At 39.0% G+C, this 23,092-nt stretch overlaps 2 protein-coding genes across 3 annotated transcripts; one reads left to right on the top strand and one right to left on the bottom strand.

The window, feature by feature from the left end:
* Positions 1-5,070: 5,070 nt before the first annotated feature.
* On the bottom strand, positions 5,071-9,748 carry LOC111237475 (progestin and adipoQ receptor family member 3-like). Of its 2 annotated transcripts, XM_022766589.1 has the most exons (7): positions 9,605-9,748; positions 8,872-9,114; positions 8,519-8,681; positions 7,327-7,482; positions 6,900-7,097; positions 6,555-6,645; positions 5,071-5,680 (listed from the first exon to the last, which is right to left on the bottom strand). In XM_022766589.1, exons 2-7 carry the CDS (start codon positions 9,066-9,068, stop codon positions 5,538-5,540), a joined length of 948 nt encoding a protein of 315 aa, XP_022622310.1. In that variant the 5' UTR covers positions 9,069-9,114; positions 9,605-9,748; the 3' UTR covers positions 5,071-5,537. The 2 variants fall into 2 exon arrangements, with proteins under 2 accessions (XP_022622310.1, XP_022622311.1); XM_022766590.1 differs by lacking the exon at positions 7,327-7,482.
* A 2,680-nt stretch (positions 9,749-12,428) lies between these two features.
* Positions 12,429-23,008, top strand: LOC111237470 (anthrax toxin receptor 2-like). The gene is made up of 17 exons (XM_022766581.1): positions 12,429-12,692; positions 13,391-13,462; positions 14,603-14,674; positions 14,852-14,933; positions 15,337-15,441; positions 15,948-16,016; positions 17,305-17,385; positions 17,497-17,557; positions 17,844-17,939; positions 19,089-19,158; positions 20,091-20,169; positions 20,295-20,390; positions 20,566-20,622; positions 21,109-21,204; positions 21,425-21,598; positions 21,802-21,882; positions 22,857-23,008. The coding sequence occupies exons 1-17, from the start codon at positions 12,550-12,552 to the stop codon at positions 22,893-22,895; spliced, it is 1,473 nt and encodes a 490-aa protein (XP_022622302.1). The 5' UTR covers positions 12,429-12,549; the 3' UTR covers positions 22,896-23,008.
* The last annotated feature ends 84 nt before the right edge of the window (positions 23,009-23,092 follow it).

The following is a 23,092-nucleotide window of genomic DNA, read 5'->3' as shown; positions in this document are numbered from 1 at the left end:
TAATTTACATTTCCTAACCAGCAAGGTAGAGAATGTAACATCCACCTAGAGTACATTGTCTTACATCTTCTGCCCCTGCCCTCTAAACACGCCATGCATCTCTTTTAGTCATTATCTCACCAGGGCTCAGAGGATAATTGGCTTTTTTTCTAGGCTGCACATTTTCATTATCAGATGCTTTTCTCTTCAATTTTAACTGAGCCGGACCCTGCACAGTGGTGGTGGTGTTCGGCCGGCCTGCTCCTCCAATCAATTTCAATTTAATTTCAATTTGATTTATTTAATATACATTATCCTACGGCACTTTACAGGGTAAGGTCGAGACCTTACTTCATTATAGAGAGAAACCCAACAAAGAGCAAGCACTCGGCGACAGTGGGGAGGAAAAACTCCCTTTTAACAGGAAGAATCCTCCAACAGAACCGGGCTCAGGGTGGGCGGCCGTCTGCCTTGACTGGTTTGGGTTTGAAAGAGGGTGTGAGGGAGAACAGAGAAGGAGAGGGAGGGAGAGAGAGAGCGCTCAGTGCATCATGGGAATCCTCCAGCACTCTAGATCTATAGCAGCAAAACTAAGGATGGACTCACTTGAGCCCTAACTATAAGCCCTATCAAAGAGGACAGTTTTAAGCCTGATCTTAAATGTAGAGAGGGTGTCTGCCCTTCCAAACCCAGACTGGGAGCTGATTGGACAGGAGAGGAGCCTGACAGCTGAAGGCTCTACTTCCCATTCTAGTCTTAGAAACTCTAGGAGCCATAAGTAGACCTGCATTTTGAGAGCGGAGTGTTCTGATAATAGGGAACAAGCTCTTTAAGACACGATCCGAAGGAACATGGTTGGTGTGGTTAAAATAATGGCTGCTGCTGTAGGCGGAGCTGCCTGCATGGCATTTTCTGGCCCTTGTTCTCGTTATCTGATCTCTCATAGTGGTCAGAGTGAGATTCTTCACCATCAGACACAAATCTGGGTCCAGCTGCTGCAGCTTGAGGTGGATGGACTTGCAGAGCTTTCCCAGCACTTCTTTCTGTCTGACCTTTCACTGTGGTGAGTCTTAGATTTTTTATAGTCTGTATCTTCATCATCATACATCTTCCTCTTAATCCTTGACCTGACTGAACATTGGGGCTGGTTGCTTTCAGTGGAATGTGCATGGACGGCAGAGTGGACGGTCGTGGCTGGGTGGCTCCTCAAAGAAGTGCTGGCCTGGATGTAATTGGCACAGTCCTAGCTGCTGCTGCTGGAGTTAGTTAGAGCTGCATGTGTTCTGTAATTTGACAAATAGGAGGTTAACTGGTTGAAAAAAACCTCACAGCCTCTAAAGTCTTTAAATCTGCCCTCTTAACTGATTGATGGTGGTGAGCCTACCTTTGCTGACGGTGATCCTACAGGAATGTAGGAGCACTGCCTGGCAGATGAAACGTCACAGGCTAGGCCGAAGTCAATCACTTTGACCCAGTAGGGCTCATGTTGTTGGTTGACCAACATCACGTTTTCCAACTTGAGGTCTGCATGCATCATCCAAGCAGCCTTCAAGTAATAGAGTGCGTTGGCGAGCTGAAAAGTTATTAAAGTCATACATTTAATACTAATTTCAACAATATTCCACCAGTATCTATTTTCAAACTGTTTTATAAGATAGAGAGGAAAACAGTAGGACATACCTGCTGGACGGTATCGGTCTGATCTCCTTCAGAGGGAGAGGTCGGAAGTATCTTTCCCGCATGAAATCGTGAAGACTTTTATCCAGATGTTCAAACTCGAGGCAAATATGTCCTCTGTCGGTGAAAATCTGGTACCACTGGACAGGGTTGCATTTGTCCGCATTCAGCGATTTGTTTATTTTACAGTGCTACTGTATAACCTACAATATACTGTATACTACTGTATTAATTACAATAACATACTGTTATTTAGCTGCTGGTATTAAATATGAAAAAAGATAAATGACAACTTAACTGTACAAAAACCAGGAAATTTATTGTGCAATTTCAACAATACAGTAATAATAATACGTAAGAATATTTAAAATCTGAATCTGTTTCCCAGCACTAAACTCATCTAGTGCCATGGAATCCTAAACCATTAATGCCCAGACAGACAAACGCGTATAGTTTCTCAATATTTAATCCAACATCCTGGCTTTCATGAATTCATCTGAATTCTCTACAAGATAACTATAAAACAGAAAATGTTATAAAAGGCTCAGGCATGGGTAAAAGGTAAGTGGAAACACACAAAACAAAACAGTCTTACTGTAGGTGTTGTGGATGTTGATGGCAGCATTAGAGAGGTGAAGGAGATGGGGGTGAGGGGCTGGTGAGGAGGGTGGAGGTGGGTGATGGCATCATATGGAGCAGAGGTAATAACATTTATGATAGTCCTGCAAAAAATGAAAAATACAAATCAATCACTGAGGCACAAATTCATCTAAAATGCTGAACTCACAATAACAAAACACTATCATTTAGGCAATATGACTGAATGAATATCCGGCATACGGGCTTGTGCCTATGACCGAATCACAGCCGTGCTGATATTCCATACAACATCACGACCTTGAGTGATATTACTTTTATAGAACAGTTCTACGAGCGCCATATTAGTTAAATACACAACAACAGATTATGATTTGTTTGTTTATCATTCATTTGACTACACCAACAAAAATAGACCTAGTTCCACAACTGTACTGATGCTAAGTAACACAAAAACATTTTTGCTGACCTGCACATAGGTTGCTAGCTCGCTACTTTATCTACACGCTACCTCAGTAATGCGCTGAAGTATCCAGCCTTCTTCCCTCCATCCTCGTTTAACGACCACACATCATTTAATTCAAATGTTATTTCTGGAAAATATATTCATCTTTGCATAGTTTGTTGCAATTTAACATACAGTATATAACGACCGTTAATGTGACGCTAATTAACGGTCAATAGAACTCCAGTGAAGCGGAGTGATACATGTAGTTAAAATTCCCATTGCTGTTACACCCTATTTCAGCACTCATGGAATGCCTCTTGTCCAAGCAGTTTACTTGGTCGAAACTAACTGTGTATAATGGTATATCATTTTCTAACATAATTACCATATTTCCAAAACCAAGTAATTATAGATGGCAACACTGCCATCAGACAGTAATTAAATCACAAGATGAAGGAAAAACACCTTTCCCCCCTCATTATTTTTAATAAATCTGAAGCAACTGAGATAGGGATTTTTCACAGTAGTAAAGATGGACAGTGAGGCTTTATACTTTAATGCTTCTGTCACTAACAACATGAGCATGTGATGCTAATCTTCTGCATTCACCAAGTCACCAGGAGGTCCCTGTGTTTAACAACGGTGCAATTTACAAACTGCTATTTAAATGAATCACTTTACAGTGAACAGAAAACTCTCCACCCTTAACTTTGCAAGATGCAGCTCCACAGAACACAACCAACATTTCCATCATTTTCTTATACATTTTTTTATTTAAATTGGCAACTTTTGTATCAATGCTGCCCTCTACTGTTTAATGGTGTCAATAGCAGAAAATAGGACATGCCAAACACATGGTGCTTCCTCACCAACCAAAATGTGATTATTATAGTAAGTAGGTGACCAAGAAGTTCGACCTTATGTCTGAGCTTTAAGGAGTTATCAAAATACAAACTCAATAACATATTATTTTCCAGCATTCTTTATTCATTCAAAATGTTTAAAAATATATTTTCACAGAGGCACTGAAATAAATATTATACATCTCGAAAGTCAGTGCCATCATACAAATGATATTCAGCAAATGCACAATCACGGGATGAAACGATCATGAGGGCCATGTTCAAAAATAAAAACTCACACTAAAAAATGCAAATAAAGTCACTTCTTTTAGCACCTGTACAGTGCATTTTCCAGCTCTGCTCTCTGCAGCAGTAACTGTTCTCATCCTGAATTCATAACTTGTCTTAAAAATTAGATCGCACTATTAAAAAAACAAAACATACTGGCCTTGTGGTGTAACAGCAAAGATGATATCGGTCTAAGTTTGATCATTTTGTTCTGATTCATGTTCACCTCATGACCAAAGAACAGAGTGTAACAGTAAGTGTGTATACAGTACAAATACTCAAACATTATAAGGCAAATGAAGTACAAACACAATTGGAATTAAGTAGAAACAAACACAAACATAACCCTAATCATTAAAATATGTAACTGTCCCAAAGTGTACTGAGGAAAAATAACTATCCAAAATACCCGAGCCACCTTACACTGGTCTTATTTAAACAACAGAATCAAGTAGAGAATATATTTTCACATATCAAGCCTTTACGGTAGACTTCGTAATAACTGATAAGTGATAAGTGACAACTAATAGCCACTACAGCTGATAAGTGATAATCCCTATGACTGATATGTTAGGTGGCTGACCAATCAGTAAGAGCTTAAATGCTACTGCTCGTGGCACTGTCAGCAAAAATGTGATTTCACTGTCTTTACTGTAGAATTCAAGCTGTAAGGGGGTAATTTCACACAAATTAAAAAAAAAAAAAAAAGGTCTAGTGATACCCAATCTGTTACGCTGTTAGGCTGTTAAAGTGCCACCTTATTTGTTCCAAAGACAAAACACATTTCCATTTTATCAGTTCTGCACCTCATCAGATATTGCAGACTGTTGTTCATTGACATTTAACTATTTGTTCAAAAGCTCCAAATACTTTTGGTACTGAGACATTATTTCTCCAGAGAAAAGCAATTCAGTGTCTACATGTTGTTGGTCATGACCTTTTCTGTGCTTTCCACCTTTTATCAGGACCTTTCATGCAATCTAATCTTGAACAAACTGACACATAAACCAAAATCACAGGCAAAAAAGTAATTGTTCACAATGGGCTATTGTGTTTCCTGATGTACAAAAATCACAATCTAAACTAAGAGAGGACATGATTATCAATAAAAACATCAAAGCTCAGTTTTTTCTACAAATAAATAAAAAAAATCTTGCTTCATGCATTGATCTAATGGTTATGATGCAACATCAGGGGTTGCATGCTGTATTTTTTGTCCTGGAGGGGGGCGGGTGGGGGGTGGGGGGGCAGCTGCATCACTTTTGACATCGGTTTACAGTCCCTGAAGGGTAAACTTAGGTCTTCTGACTACTAGCCAATGGCCTGGAACTACCAAACATCACAGGCTGTGGTCTATTGCCCTTTTGTCAGGATAACTTAAGTCTTGTAGCCACTGTTTACTGATAACTACTGTTAAAGGAGACTTTAAGAAAGGTTACTGGCCTTTAACAGCTGCCCAGGCCACAAGCATATAAACAGAAACCAGCAGCTCAGTGAAAGTATTAGCTGCTCATTACTATCACACTCTCAGCTTTAGCAGCTAATAGTCAGGAGCTCCTGGTAGTTAGTGTTTGACAGACCTTTAGGTAGTAACTTCTAACCAGCAGCTGTTGTGGTTAGAGGGTTTTGAATATTAACAGTGCGTTTAACTGGTTATTAACCTACAACCGATTAGCCTTTAAACAACATTATTTGATCAGTTTCACTTAGCTCCTGCTGGTGCGGGTCGGGCAAGGCTGTGTGTGCCTGAAGTGCATGATGTGCACAGCGGTCTGGTGCCACCAGTAAAACATCACAACCACCAGTATGTGCCACAACTGGTGGCTGGCGCCCAGGTAGTTCAGCTGACCTAGGACATGAGAAATTAATAAATGCTTTAAAAACTGTATTGTTTTATGCATCACTATTGTCTTTGTTAATTCTTGTACTTTCTTCAAAATGTACAGAAACAAATCACATTTCAGGAGGAAACGACAATGAAAAGACCAGAGGGACAAATTGCGACTGTGAGTTTAGGTTCACAGTTCACTCTTTAAAACCAATATGGATGAGAAATCCTTGAAGTGCTGAAAATTTGGATATCTGCAATTTCATGACAGCTGGCTTTTTGGTGCTGATAAAGATCATGTGATATGATGAACCAAAGCTGCAGAACAGCTACTAAATGGAGCTTGTGATTAAATTGTTTTGTCAACTGTTACTAAGAAATGTTTTTTTTTTTTTATTATTGGAAACAAAAATATTTCCTAAATAAGTTATGCATCAGCAAATATACCAGTTATATCACATTTAAATTATTCAGTTTATCTTTCTTTCTCATACTATAATAATATCGTACAACATTTTTCCCTGCAATAATGACACTGTCTCTTTACATTCCTCAATAGTATCAGTAATGTGTAAAACATAAACAGTAAGCTTACATGAATTTTCATAAGAAATTGGTCTCGATTGTTTTTTCTGTGAATTGTAGCCTCAGTTAACTGAAAAGTTCATCTATCTAACCTCTCTACTTCACTGACAAACCGACTACATGTCCACTACCTGACACATTCTGGAGGTATGACTATGCATTTGTTAACACTTGTTGACACTTCAATACAACTACACAGTTCACTTGTGATAGTATGGCATTTATATGATCACACATTGTGAAAATTGTATAAACTGTAGAAATCTGCTATTATACCAATTTATCTGACCAGACAGAGACAGAGACTCACCAGGGAAATAGCGTTCAGGGATTTTGGTGACATAGAACAGGAAGGCAGATCCAGCAATAAGGTACATCACTATCACGCGAGGCAGGAACAGCTGTGCATGTAATTAAATAAACAAAAACAAACAAGATTTTCTTGACTAAATATTACATACTTAGGAGTGGAAGCATTCATGCATTTAAGGGCATTTAAGAGCAACAATAAAAATCATGACCACTTGAGTGACACCTCTTTAAAAAGCTGCAAAATAGTGAATACAGAGTTGTAAAAAAAAAAAAAAAATGTGCAAGCATACACCTCCATGCTTTAACTTTTTCTTGTTTTCTAGCGTGACTGTATTTCCCTTGCCTGCACGACATCAGACGTAAATCCACCAGTGAGCAAGACCCAGTGGCATGCAGGAATCACACTTATGCCAGCCACACAGCAGAAGATGGCCATGCGTATCCGTCGCCAGTCGTTACTGAGGTAACGAGGGTGGACCTGAGCGCAGAAGACGGCCAGGATCAGGGAGAGCACCGTCAGCAAATAGACCTGTCGCCAAAACTACAAGACAGGACAGCAACAAATCAGTAGATAAAGCAAAATCACAGCTGGAGCATCTGTTTCTCTGTTAGTATTATATCTGGAGACAAAGAAAAATAATCTAATGGAAATTCTGGATCACATTATTTTTCCAACTTCATCCAATTGCTCTACAAAAGTCAGTGTACCCTCGAACATGCTACATGCTATGACTGGGGCAGAAACTTCTATCTTGAATGTTCACACCTACAGCATTACAGTAGAACGCGTAGAAGATCCCAGGTACATAGCAGCCCAAGATGCCAACAGAGATGCCTGCGTAGTCTAATGCCAGCCAGCGACGGCACGTCTTCTCTGATCGGTGGCATGAAAACAGGTGATATCCCACTGAACACAACATGCACACCTGGGATGAAAACACACAGTATCTTTACATACTCAAAGATATTTTCAGAGTCACATTTTAGTATTCACAACATCCAACACACACAGGTGCCATTATTGGTTTCATCAAGTAACACTTTATTTTGTTTTTGCCTTTTTGATTTAAAGTTAACGAAATCCTGTTGTGACTATAACACATGAACTTACCTCAAGAAATAATGATTTGTAAAGACAATCCAGATACTCACAACATGCACTTATGTGGACAGAAAAGGGGATTTTAGGAGGAAGGTGAGAGGATAACATTTACTACACTATATACTCCTTTAGTTATTTATTGCATTAACAAATTTCCTATTCCATTATTAGCTACACAACCTACATTACAAACCATACACAGCTAACACGCAAACAATTAACACCGTCTCTACATTGAACAATTCATCAGCTGCCAGGGGGACTCTAAACTACACTACCATTCATACTTTATAATACAATACACTGCACCAAACTTGTAGAATAGCTTACACATCTGGGCAGGTCAGGGTGAACTGAGTGCACCTGTGGCAGGAAACGTAAACCTACATAAATCAGTTTGTTAATACACCGTAGCACAGGACACTGCATATACCAATATTCATATACAGATACTCAACTAATGAAGATGTTGATGATAAACTAGTACTTAGTAGTAGCAGTAGTAGTAGTTCGATAGTTAAGGAGTAAAATCCTCCACACACACACACATATAGACGGGTTCATGCACCTTCTTTTAGTGAGTATTGTCTCTGGGTGGAGTAGGGGAAGGCTATTTTATTACATCTGATGCACACTGTATAACTGTCAAAATCCCAACATGCAGTGCATCTTTTATTTAACAAAATCTTTGCATTCAGTCATGTCAAAATAACATAATAAACAAAAGGTCAGGATGAAGGGAAAGTTTAGCTATCATTTTTACAGTTTTACAGTGATGGAAAAACTTGAAGAAATGCAGTCAGTTAAAAGAATAGGCTTCCCATCACACGCTATACAGTATATACAGCCAAGTAACTTACCTGGAAGCAGAACAGTCCAATAGCATAGATGACGTAGTCCTCTCTGTTAGCTCCAGAGGCTGGCAGTACTGAGGAGAGGTCATTGACCCCCAGAGAGAAGAAGAGCAGAAAGCCAAGCAGGTGGCTCCAGATATTCACTGTCTCATTGGACAGAATAAAAATGCTGCAACGGACGAGAAGAAACAAAAATGTACATATGAGCAAAAATACAACAAGGCAAGTCTGTAAATACACACTAACAGTCACCAGCATATTGTCCACAAACCATGACAGTCATGATGATGTTTGCATGAATGTAACCTATTTTAAAAATCCTTTTTAACAACAGAACATTTCTCCAAGTTTACTCCCACCTCTTAAGGCAGAGCTTGGAGGGCAGGTGAGCCCTATAGCCGTCTGTGATGTAGGGATTTTCTTTGAGGAAGAGGGGAATTTGTTCATAGGTGTAAAGTCTTATCCTCTGGGGTATCAGTACGGGCCAGTGCTGGTAGCTGCCCAGCTCTATGTAGTGGGCAGTCTTCAGCAGCTTCTGGGGCATCTTCAGCAGCATCTTGTTCTCAGCTCCTCTGGTGCAAGGCAAGGGAAGGAGGGTAAGGCTGAGTTTGGAGAGAGGAAGAAGGAAACAACTGGTCAGTATGTGGCCCTAGCTCCATTCAGCCAATGTAAAGTATTTAACATAACATAAACTAGCTTTCCAAGTGACAATTCATGAGCAGAAAACAGATAAAGTATGACTGCCAGTGTTGGTTAAACACATTTCAAAACGTGAATTAATCTGTGTTAACATGTCACTAGCTAGAGCTGCTGCTGCTGCCTGTCCTCCATCCCAAAGTTTGAATGCCTTTGTTTAACACTCTGAAATACATCCACAGCTTTTTACCCTTGTCTCCCCGGCTTTGGGATAAAAGCTTTAAAAACTGCTAAACACACGTAATGACTTCTTTGAACTGAATGTCACACCGCTCTGTTCCTGCGAAGCCATGTCAGCAGGCTAAACTCCAGCTAGCTAACGTTACTGCTAACCTTGACAGGCATTATTTTATGTTATCCAGCCAAACTGTTTGAAAACAGCGTTACAAAGCTCACCATTAGTCGCAGTCCGACTGTCGACGTCCTTGTTCGGGTAAAGGAGCCATGTCCAGAAAGCTAGCAAGCTAACATGGCGTTGAAAAGCACAACATTTTAGTAAAAATAAAATTAGATACAACAGCCAGGTCCTGAACAACACCAGCAAACCTGTCTTCTTCTCTTTGTTGTTGTTGACTTCAATGAAACGGTACATTACTGCCACCAACTGGCAGGTATGGAGGAATGCATTATCTATAGACAATTATTTAAACTATTAAAATACCTATAAAAAAATATCCAGGACTTTGCTGCAAAAAATATCTTTTGAATCCTAATTAAATTATTTACAGGCTCGGATTTAAGTTTATTTTCTGTAAACACTACATGTTCTACAGTGTATTTTATTGTGGTGTGAGCAGTTCCCAGAAGACAACTCCACCACAAACTGAAAAGAAAATCACGCCCGTGCTTTTGATGTCAGTGTAATTGTAATGCAGATTGTTTACTGACAGTATGTGATATTTTATTTAATGGTCTGGATTTGTGGTCACAGCCTAAAAGATCAATTTGTTTTGGATTTGATGGAGGGATTGACTGTGGTCACATACTATTCAAGCTTTTCTCTCTGTTTTGTTTTTCCACTGAGGTAAAAGCAGAGCATCTCTGACATATCTGGATGACACTGCTGATCCCTTATTTCTGCCATCAGTCCCTTTAGCATGGACAAAACAGAACCAGTCCTTCTTCTGGCAACAGGTGTCTGTCCATCCACCTGCAGCACTGACAGGAAGCGTATCCCATTTTAAATTGAGGTCTCAATCTTCAGTGTCATTTACTGTCCACTTCAAGCGGCTTTGAATTTGGGGAAAGCATTTCGTTCCACATTATTTGACGGTAATTCTTTATCATCTTGTTCCTGCATTAATTGCTCTTAATATTCAACATGCTTTATGGCTTCATAACATCATCTTATACACATTTTTCTAAAGTTCAGCCTATCATATTTGACATCTTTGGACAACTCTCACTTTGGGAATTTGAAAAATGAACTTTTGTGGGTGTGAACAGTGTTTGGCTGTGCAGTTTGAGCTTGTACTGACTTTCCTATTGGCAAGACAGTGGGATTGAAAAGGTTGAACATGACAGACTAACTTTAATAGACTGCGTCTTACACACTAATTGTTTTAAGCAAGATTATTTTTGTCTTTATCCGAATAGAGAGGAAAGATAGACAGTTGGAAAGGACACAAGCATCCTTGTCTTCTAGTCCAGCTACACCCTCAAATAAAGCACTTATTACACAAATCATAACAGCCATCCATGAAATACCCAAGGGCGATCCCTGCCTAGCATAAACTGAGACAGATGAGACATGCTATTTGCTGACACAATGACTTTGGTATGTTATTATTTGAGTTGTTTGCTGTCATGACTTTAGTCTTCTTAAGAGTTGAAATTAAATTTATGAGGAAGCCACAGGCAGTGAGTGATTTGCATCCTTGCAGTGATACATACAGACTCCTGGAGTGTGTTGAGCGCCTCAGATTGATGATATTTAATTAAGAGATTAGGTTTAGCTTTGGAGGGCTTGGCCATGTTATAATGTTGGAGAAACATGCTTGCAAACAATCAAAAAATGGGTTTAATCACACTGTCAAGAGTCTGATTTGTTTATCTCTAGATACAAAGGATCAGGCTTAATATCTGCTCTTGGGAGGTCACTTTCTGGATCGGAGTCATGCAAGGGAGCAAATCTCTGACATACCAAGGGCGTTGTGTTAGCCTGTTCAATTCTTTTTTCCATCTGCAATAGATTTACAGGAACATGATACATTTGTTTGTCCTGAACAGAAAAAACGTTGCCAGGGAAACAGTGCATTGATAATTATCGGGAGAGTGGTTTGTAAGTTAGATATGCATTGTAATAAGCCTCTGCTGAATTGATCATTATCACACAAAAAATCTAGAAACATGGCACCCTAGTTTAAACAAATTGAAAAGGAAGGGAAGCAGCACACCTCACATTTATATTAACAAATGCAGGAATAGTTATTGTTCAAATATGCAGTTACATTACATGATCTGTCTCTGTATTTATGTTAAGTCAGTCAGTCACTATTTACATCCTTCTGCCAACTGCTCTAGCAACTGGATCAATTCTAATACTATGAGCAACAGAAAGATTCTTCGCCTTCAAAGTAAAAGAGCATAGCAAAGCACAATGAAGGAAAATATTTTATGAAATTAAATAAAATTTCTTAAAACTTTTTTCACACATTCTTACTTACTTTTCATAATTTTGCAACATAACATTAAATGCATTGCGTGGGATTACATTTTTCACAATAGAAATTCATGTTGTACTGATTTTCCAAATAGCCAACTGCTTAAATATTTACTTACATCTACATGTGTCTGAAAATATAGGCTGTACTGTCTCCGGTGTTAAACAAAGCTTTGAAACTATTCAAGTAATTAATTTACTTTAGTTTCATTATTTAATTTCATTAACTGTTTTAATTCATTTTTTACGGAAATACATTTTGCATTTGTAACAATGTTTATTAAAGTGCATGATCCCTGTAATACAACCCAATGGATAAATACTTTACATATAAAAAAAAGAAATAGGCTAAACATGGCGAGCTTACATAAATACAAAAAAGATGAATTGTATATCAAAGCAAATAAGAATGTCAAAACGTATTTATTCTAAACTGTATATTCAGTATTCATTAATGCTTCTTTAATTTGAAGGATCCTGAGGGATGTCCGGTCCTGTTGCTATTGCAGCTGCTTTGACATTAGTATGTGCAGCAGATGTGTGCCCTGCCCCGTTTATTCCGTTATCAGCCTGCTGCTGTCAGTGAACACACACATACCGTGCTTTCTTACACACACAGAGGTTCAACATGTGAGCTACTGATGCTGCGAAGATGAAGCACTCATAGCTGCACCGGCTGATGAGAAACGCATGGATTATGGATGGAATATGGATATGTTGCCAAATCCTACTTTTTGTTAGTGTTTTTGTAAATTCATCGCTGCATGATGGCGACGACGCTTCTTGCGATGGAGCGTTTGATGTTTATTTTGTTTTGGACAGGTGAGTTGTGCGGATACTGAATGTGTCTGTATCATAGACTGTATGTGTGGTTTGGAGGAGGAGGAATAAAGGAAGCAACGGGCACAGAGCAACATATTCATTTAATATTTGTTACCTCAGTGCAGAGGCAGTCTTTGATTCAGTCCTCTCCATGTATGGCTGTGTTTAGTTAACATGTTCCTCTGCTGCGTCTCTGCAGGTTTGACAAGTTTATTTTTAATCTTCTCTGTTCTGTCCATCAGTGGTTGGGGTGTATGCTTGGAGAAAGTTCACTAATAAAGTTGATCTCTGGTCTATTATGTTGTCGACAGACACAACAATAACAGAATATATGATGTGTGTGTTATATGTTTGTTCTGGTTCAAGGAAGCTCACAACAAGAGAATAAACTGACCAAAACCCATTCTGCCTTTATGCTGCCATTCTGGGTGTGAATTGTTTTTTCCATTCGCATCAGGCCTGCACTGGAAGTTTGGGAAATCAGATTCATTATTGAATAATCAAAACTATATTTATGTAGCTCATACAAAAAAATATAAGTTTTATACCTGTAAATGAAGGATGTTGTAATGGACATTCTCCTGTTTTTATAAACTTCTTTTATCAAATGCTTGGGGTTAAATTATATATAGGATTATCTGATTTCTCAGTCTTTGGGTGTCTGTGATCTATCACTTTTGGGCTGTCTGTTTTTGCAGGTCAGGCAGTGTGGCCAGACACTGGGATGAGATTTATGGATTTGCGGAGCAGCTCACCAACAGGTTTGTCAGGTAAGTACATTTTGTGTGCTTTCTCCTCTCATCCCCTCCTCCCCAGATTTCAGGGCTATTTACACAATAAAAACCTGACACATTAAAACCAAATGAAATGCATACAGCTGAAAGCTAATCAATAAAATAAAGAGTACTTACACAGCAAGGAGTCAGTATAGGTCTTTCAATTTCAATACAAACAGTAGTAGTGAGTAGAAAAGTAGGGCAAGTCTATTTTGGGGAGCATACCTCATACAAGGCCACCAACTGCTCCAAAGTTCCTCCGGGTAACGGTGTAGAGGGTGTGTGTGTGTGTGTGTGTGTGTGTGTGTGTGTGTGATATCTTTAGGTTTAACAGTGGGTTGCTAAATATAAGAGCAAAACATCCAGCCAGATGTTGAAGGGGATGCTGAGGGGTAGACTGATGAAGTCAAACGGCCGGGGGTCAGAAACTCAATTCCCCGTTTGTCTATTGACCAGTCCAACTGTAACAGAAAACATTTAGTAAAATGAAATACTGCTTGAGTAATTGCCACGTTCATTTCGTGGTATGCTAATTTATGTTTTGATTTAATAGTGTTATGCTGAGTCAAATCATGTCATATACAGTATTTTCCTGTGTTTTGCATTTCATTTCAATACACTTTATTACATCACGTCAGTGCCATATAATATCATGTTATGTTCTGTTACAGTGTTGTATATATGTATGTGTAATATGTCATGCAGTGTCATGTATTATTATGATGTGCTGCGCTCACATAACATGACATAACAGTGAAATACAGTGGTGCATTTAAACAGATAATGGAAACAGATGCAAAAGTGCACATAGAGCTATGTAATGATGCACTAGTACTTCTACATGCACTACCATCTTGGAACACCTTCCCAAAAAGTAATGGAATAATGTAATGTAATTTTATGTCATGTCATGTTTTGCTTCATCTCATCTTATCACTGTATTTCATGCAGTCCTATTGCTCTTGGTGTTTACACCCTCGCAGACTATTATATTTTCTGTCCGATCAAAAGCTAATCATTATGTAGTAGCACTTGGGAGAATCCTTTTTGTTGACACACAGTCCAAATCTACTAATAAATTTTGATATTGATCAGATAACATTCATAAGTTTCGTGTGTGTTTGTGTTTTTCAGTCCCAGGATGAGGGTTTCTTACATAGTCTTCTCAGCCAAAGCAGTTGTAATACTTCCACTAACTGGAGACAGGTAAAGTTCCCTCTCTTATCGTTGTTTCTCCTTCTCTGCCTGACTCCCTAATCCATCTTCATCGTCCTCCTTCTTTCTGAAAAACAACAACACAGATAACCAGCTCATACAGAAACTGGGCTCTTATCTGACTTTATTTCCACTGTGCTGTCCCTGTTTTATGATCTGGCTGCAAAGGTCCAAAATAGATGAGGGTTTGAAGAAGCTGAGCCAAATCAAACCTGCCGGTGAAACTTACATGCATGAAGGCATGAAAGCGGTAGGTACGCTCATATGAAGGCCTCATCAATTGTGATTCATTTCCAGGACACATATTACTTCGACAGATTTGCTGTTTTCAACAGAAAATTAGACTTAAAGTTTAACTTACTAAATATGCTTTGATAGAGTAGAATAGAGTTTGTTAAATCTACTCTAAAATACGTAAATAACTAAAAGACTGTTGTGGATTTTTCCCAGGTATATTGTCACATACTAGTATATTCTGTAAGCTAAATTAGTGAAGTGTTGTTTCTAATGTGTTGTTTCTAGCAGCTCCTGTGAAATCTGGCAACAGACTGTGTCTTGATCCTTTTAGAGCTACACATGTGCTCAGTATGTGTGTATCCTTGATTGTGCAGTTAAGACTGAAGAGTTTCCTCCTCTGAATATGCTCTCATCAGGTGTCGGAGCAGATGAAGGCACAAACTTCGCCATCATCTACCATCATCATCATTCTGACTGATGGCAAGCTGGAGGTCTACCCCTATGATCTAAGTGTACAAGAGGTATCTCATAGACACACACACACACACCTACAAACTAGTGAGGAAAAATAGATGGACACCATACTGGTTTCTATTAAAGTACGTAACAAAAAGGCAGATGAATGTGATTTTGAGCAGTCAACCATGAAATCGTTGTTGTTTAAGCAAACACACTGACACATTCACATACTTCTCACATCACTCTGTTGTTTTTACTAAGTTGCAACACACTAATAAAAGTTTCAAGAGTGAACATGTTGATTTTTGTATCATGTGGCATGAGGTGAAACTGCATGGAAGAAGCAAAACGGTCATCACTCTAAAACCTTATCATATCTTGTGGGAAGTTGTAGTTGTAGACTGCAGTATAAAATATACAGGAGTTGATTTACATTACATGACTTATAACAAAAGCAAAAATACTCATGGTCTGTTATTAATGACTTCTTTACTGATAACTGGGTTTACTGTTTGTCAGTAGAAGCAAAACTTCACCCACAAAGCTCTCTATGCATTATGCTTCCCAGGCTGACAAATGCAGAGGGTTTGGAGCCAGAGTGTACTGTGTCGGGGTCATGGACTTTGATCACAAACAGGTAGGAGGGCTTAATGTTTTTACTCTTCTCTCTTCACTTCGTCATGTTGGTGGTTTCTGCCAGGCAGCACTGTGAGAAAGAACACGTCTCCCTGTCACTGATACTGTTGGCTTCGGGTTTTATTTGTCTTTCTGTGTGTGTACATACGTGTCAGTGTGTGTGTGTGTGTGTGTGTGTGTGTGTGTGTGTGTGTGTGTGTGTCAGTGTGTGTTAGGTCATGGTCAGAACTTCAGTAGGCTGTTGTTGTTGAGTCAGATTTATTAACACACCTTGACCTTGTTGCTGAGTCTGTTTGAGTTCAACTGAATCCTCCTAAGGACAGAACAACAGGCAGCGGGTAGAGATTTCTAATTTATGGTTTATGCTGCATTTGGTTTATGTAAAAAACATGGAATGAGGCAGCACATTTTGAGTTCTCATATCCTTGGAGAGAGTTTGATTTCTTCCCGTGCAGGTGTCAAGTCCATGAAAGGGATTATTGTGTTAGGAATGAAAACACTGGATTGAAGGATGACACCAAATGTCGCCTCAAAGTTGTTTTTCATGCAGAATAAGAATGAACTCAAATGTCTGCTGCTGACTGTGTTGACTGGAAGGTTTAAAAAGATAAGATGATAAGAAGATAATAGAATATAAAGTAAGTAGTATTATCCCATAAAAACAAAAATGGTTAAGAACAATTGGTCTGCAGTGTTTGCTATGATATGTGATCTTTTCTATATTCAACATCAGGTCATAAATTATCCTTAATAAAATTTACAGTAAAAAGGAAAAACAGTAATGACATTTGCTGTGTAATATAATACTGCAATATTTCATTTAGAGTGGAATCCGTGGTTGCATAACCCCTGCCCTAACTCAATCCTGCATTAGTGTTGTTTGTTTTGCTGTTGCAGCAGCCTTAATCACATCATTACTCTGTAAAATAAACATTAATAAGCACAACTATATGACTTGAAAACTTCATAACTCATTACCAGAGAGTCTTAAGGAGTCGACGGGTGCAAGTGATCTTCTGCCTGGTTACTGACCGAGCCTACTCTGTGGTCTGAAGAGGAAGCAATTACCTCACTCTCAAATTAAATAATGCCAGACGAGCTTCCTGTTCTGCTATCATGAAAGCAGGAGATGAAAGCTGCAGCCAGCTGTCCAGAGCTTTCATCTTCCAGAAACAGGCTTTTCCTCCCTAATTGATGCTGAAGCACTGAACCAAAACAAGGGAGAAGAATCTTGAAATGAAGTGAATGTAAAGGCGGGTAAACTGTGGTTCTTTTTGTTTTTGACACAGCTTGCTGAAATAGCAGATGGCACAGAGCAAGTCTTCCCAGTTTTGTCCGGGTTTCATGCCCTCAAAGACATCGTCAACTCGGTGAGGTCACATATAACAACATTAATGGGCAGACAGTATGAGTGTGACATAATGCAGTGTGAATAGAGACCTCTCACTGGAGCTGCTGCATTTATCTGTATCCCCACACAGATTCTGAAGCAGTCATGCACAGATGTGTTCACAATAGAGCCGTCAAGTGTTTGTGTGAATGGTAAGTTAGTGGGGGAGAGTTTGTTGTCTCTGTAATGTTTGAATATAATAATGTAGCAAAAAAAATATGCTGTAAATTAATTATTTTGTGACATTTGTTCAAATATTAATGGTCCTTAGCACATTAGCATCATGTAAGCTTTTTGCTCAAAGCACGACAGTGTAGCACAGCTGTAGACCATTGGCTGTAATTTTCTCAATCACCATGTTTTCTGTTTAATGTTTGCTGTTGCTGTTGAATTTTAAGTGCAGTGTCATAGTCGTGTAATGTGTCTAATGTTTTCTAGAGTCTTTCAATGTGGTGCTGAGGGGCAGCGGCTTCAGCGGATCCAAGAGAGCAGACAACGTACTCTGCTTCCTTACTGTCAATCAAAACACATACAGTCAGTAATCACACTCATGACTTACACAGTTGTACATTAGGAGTCGGCTGATATACAGTTAGCTTTTGGATGCTAACGCTAAGGATGCACCTACTGCCGGGAACTGATGTTACCGGTTCACTTCATACTGACGCTAAATTGTGCCGCCACATGGTACTGCAGTGCACTTTGGGATAACATCATGTATGAAGTGAAATGTGATACACTGTGGAGATCTCTGGGCTGCAGTGGAAAGTCAGAGTCGTGACGTCCAGAGACAAACAGTGGCTGCTTTTTATTGACTTCAGCTGGAGAACAGAGGAGACATTGTGAGACTGAGCAGAGGGAGGGAGGACATGTTCACTGTCGTTAGTCTATTAAAGGATCGATGGAGGGGAGGGTGGGGGAGCTGTGTCACTTAGAGGACATGGAAGGATAACACATGACTGTATCGAGTCTTCCTTTTCCTTCATTATGCTTTTTTATTTTTATACTTTCTGCTGGAATTTTTTCCATTTTTCCTTTAGCAATCGCTCTGTTTCTTTGAATTTTCCTTCCTTGATCCTGGCTTTCATATTTAGACTATTTTTATGATGGAGAAAATTAGAAAAACTGAATATAAATTTGAATATAAATTTCTGTTAAAATAGATTCTGCAGGTAGCAACACTAACAAACAATAAAAGTTTAAAAAGTATTTATTTATTTATTTATTTACTTCATTCACACACACAGGAAATGTAACATCATGACTGCCATATCTCCTTGGTGATAAATTGTAAAATAGATCATGGGGGCGTCGAGTGCTGCAGTTGGTTGAGCAGGCGCCCCATATGTAGAGGCTAAAGTCCTCGCTGCAGTCGGCCCCGGTTCGAATCCCGCATCGGACGGCCCTTTACTGCATGTCATTCCCCCTCTCTCCGCCTCCCCATTTCCTGTCTGTCTCTACTGTGCTATCAATAAAGGCATAAAAAGCCCAAAAAATATATACTTAAAAAAAAAAAAAATAGATGATGTAACACATTTCAGGAGTCAAAACACCAAAGTGATGTGTTTTTATTTTCCATTTACTGTTGAATTGTTTGTTACTTTACATTTGTAACTGTATATTTTCAATTTTTATAGGTGGTAACGGTTCTTAGAGTTTGTGTGTCTTTCTGTTTCTTCTCAGACCAGAAGCCAACAGTAGTTAGAGATGGCTATCTGCTGTGTCCAGCTCCTGTTCTGCATGAGGTTGGACAGTAAGTCAGCACACACACACACACACACACACACACACACACACACACACACACACATAGACCTATGCACATACATAAAATGTTTGTATGCATGTGTGAAAATATAGTTAAGCTGCAAGTAAAAAAAAAAGCAGACTGAAGTTAGAAATCTGTTGTGTGTTTAACGGAGAGAGAAACAAGAACAATGTTTACAGTAAAATCTGTGAACAGCTCAAGCAGCTTAAAGTGTTGGATGAACTGAAGCCAGTCCGACCAGAATATCTCTGTGGCATTTAGAGAGCGAGCCAAAGCTGATTTAACATCACCCACTTCAAACAGCATTCTGTCTCTCTCTCTCTCTGTGTCTCTGTCACCTCTCACTTTCCATCATGTCTCACCCACTCTCTAACACTCCCTCTGTACTGAAACTCCCATGCATAGTTTGATCATATAATTTCTCAGGGACAGAGCAGAAACAATCCCAGCTGCAGTTAGAAACAAATATGATTTAACTGTAAACTTTAATGGTTAAATAGGAAATCTGGTCAAAATATGATAAGAACATGAATGGCAATGACTTCCTTTTTCAGTGAGTCACTGTTCTTGGCATTCATGATCCTTAAGGTCAGCAGGGGAGCTGACAAGGTTACTAAGACAATGAAGCACCTTAAAATGAAGCAATGGTGAACAGGTAAAAGGCAGTTGCTCCTGTTTAACTTATTTTACTGCATTAAGAGGCCAACCAATGGATGAACAATCGACAATAGGGAAAAAGAAAAAAGAAAACAAAGATAAGTGATAGTAGTTTGGCTAATTTAATAAAACTTGCAGGATGCATCTCCACTACTACATCTCTCCACTACACTGAAACCTCAGTGAACGTCACACGTAGATGTTAGGAACTCTTTCTTTTTCTGATGTTGTTTTCAGTGATTACGTTGTGATCATTCCAGATCAATTGAAGTGCTGGTTAGTATGAACAATGGACAATCTTACATCTCCACTCCCGTCACCATCTACGCCACAACATGTGTAAGTATCAATAATATAGAGCCGAAAATCTCCTCTGTTTTAGGTTAGAAGGGGATTTGTTAAGGATCGAGCATTGAATGAATCGCGTGCTGTGTGTAGCTGATTTCTGTGTTGGTTCACTGCAGTCTGATGGGACCTGGGTGCTCTGGTTGCTGTTGGCTCTGTTGCTGTCACTGGCTCTGGGTTTGCTCTGGTGGTTCTGGCCTCTTTGCTGCACTGTGGTGAGTCTATGTCTATGTGCTAGTATAACTCAAATTTAGGTCTTGTGGAAGCACGAACCATAATTCAGTGCTATTGTTGTTGTTTATGGAAGTAGCCAACAAGCTCAAGTGTTTCTTTAAGTGCTGCAGTTCGACCCAGGCTTTCCGAAGTAACGGTCCCACTTATTTCTTACAGGTGATCAGAGACCCACCCCCATCTCGCCCCCCTCCTCCTCCTCCTCCTCCTGTCATTGTGAGTAGACCAAAGACGGTTTAAAAAACACGTTTCTGTTTCTATTTTTCAGCAGTAGCATTTTGAGTCTGAAGTTTTGGCTGCATGGAGAACTGAAAAATATCTGAAGAGGATAAGACATGCTTCAGAACATGCCTTTATTTAATCATCTGTCTTTTTAACTAAACATTTTTTTCCATCAAGACTCTGAATAGAACGAGTGAAATGAGCTATTAAGACAATAATGTGGAAAAAATACTTTACTTTAGTTCTTGAATAAAACTCGTAGTAGTGGAGGTTTTATGGCACTAATGGTACTGAATCACTTTCATCCAGACGCTGCTTCATGGTGACTCATTTAAAACAGCTTGCATAGAAATAGTATTTGATTTTGTGCTAGAATTTTAACAGAATGAACTTAAAAGGTTCACAAGAGACTGAACTAATAACGTTTCATTCTTGGAGCTCACTATTAACTTATTTTAATTAACATTCATTTTGTTTAAGGAGCCGGAAGAGGATCTCTCACCCAAACATAGGTGGCCCACAGTGGACGCTTCATACTATGGAGGGAGAGGTGCTGGAGGAATCAAACGCATGGAGGTAATAATATAAACATTCATAGCTCACATTTATTGCCCCTTCTACTTTATTTTTACCAGCATTCACAAAGGCAGATTACATCATTTTAATGACTAAGACCAAGTGCAGAGGAACACACACAGTGGAGATCAAGTCTGTGTGAGTTCAGTATCTCTAACCATTTGGCCGCCATGCTGCCACTATCAGATACGTGTCATTTGCACCCATGTGCTTATTTTAGGTGCGGTGGGGGCAGAAAGGCTCCACAGAGGAGGGGTCACGGCTGGAGAAAGCCAAAAATGCAGTGGTCACTATGCCAGAGGAGGTGGAGGAGCCCATCATACCCCGACCCCCACCGAGACCTCCTCCAGTCTACAGCCCCCCCTTACAATCCAAATGGTACACTCCCATCAAGGTGAGACTCACGATTGTTCACGGTAAAGGACCTTTGCATTAGGTGATGTTTGCAGCTTTGTGAGACACTACTATCACTACTTTTCCTTTATAATGAAGAAACGTACATGTAAGTCATGTGACATGCCTGTTCTCTACCTTTCTTTATCTGAATTTTTATGTTCTGTTTTCGATTGACTCAACCTGATTTGACTTGACCTTCAGGGGCGTTTTGATGCGTTGCTGGCATTACTGAGGAGACAGTACGACAGAGTGGCAATCATGAGGCCAACACCTCAGGGCAAGGTAAGAAAAAAACAATGAAACTGTATGTCAGATGAAAGAAAACAGAGAATACTTTGAATACTTCCAGCTGGACTGTCTGCAAACACCAAACAGAGATGATATTTTTACCGATAAAGTGTCACCAGTTAATTTGGTAGAGAGAATTATAACGACCCAGTTTGTCCCTCTCTTATTATCTTCCCAACAGCTTCCTACACCAACTCAGTTGTTGTAAATAAGTCTGAATGTGAACGCTTGCACCAGACATCATCCAACACAGCTCAAACCGACCTCCACTCTTTTAGGATTGTCTTATTCTCACCATATTTACTGATCTAATGCTGATGATTTATCGTCATATTGTGTCCCTCTGTGTGAAATGATAAAAAAAAGATGAAGGAACAGAGACTGTGACTCATCTGTTCCCAGAAGGCAATGTCCTTCATTTATATGCGTTATTTATTTATTTATTCATTTTCCCCTTCTTTTTTCTCTTAATACAATGCAGCAGTTGTTGTTGGTCTATGGTGGGATTTTTCTTTTGCATGTTTATATGTGTATGTGTGTAGGTCTACATGTATACACCTGTATATATACATATGTATATCTTTTTTTTTTCTTTTCCTTCTTTCTTTCTTGGTTAGCAGTGTGTTACGGATCGTGTTTATTGAATTTAAAAATCAATTACAAAAAAAAGATGAAGAAAAGATGCATTTTGTCACTGCATTTTCAAAATAAGAAATCTCAGGCATGCGGCTAAAAAGTCAACAGGTTCCTTTATATTATATTCAAATTTACTTGATTTGTAGACTGCTGATGGTTTGCATTTATGCTAATCCAGATCAATTAGCAAATAACATGCGTCACTTCTGGTTTGATTGTATCATATTCTGCTTAAAAACTCAAAACATGCCACTGTGTAATAAATTCAATTTCTGGTTGATATTTTACTACATTTGGCAGTAAATCTTTTGTCTCTTTTGTTTTGTCTCCAGGGCCGCTGCATTAACTTCACCAGAGTTCGGAGTCACTGATGTTCAAACATGAGGATCAACACTTTTCACTTTATTCCTATTTTTTGGCCAAAGACGTGTATATTCAGAGATGAATGTAAAGATTCGGTGTGTGTTGTAAATAAATGCTTTTACTTATATTCTGCTCTTGCATTTAGGAATATTTTTACCTGCTTGTTTTTCTGTGTCATTTAAAACCAAATCACACATTGTTCAGT

This window comes from Seriola dumerili, unplaced genomic scaffold, assembly GCF_002260705.1.
Source record: "Seriola dumerili isolate Sdu_G_001 unplaced genomic scaffold, Sdu_1.0 BDQW01000874.1, whole genome shotgun sequence".
In the NCBI taxonomy this organism is placed as follows: domain Eukaryota; kingdom Metazoa; phylum Chordata; class Actinopteri; order Carangiformes; family Carangidae; genus Seriola; species Seriola dumerili.
This window is presented reverse-complemented; position numbering and strand designations above follow the sequence as displayed.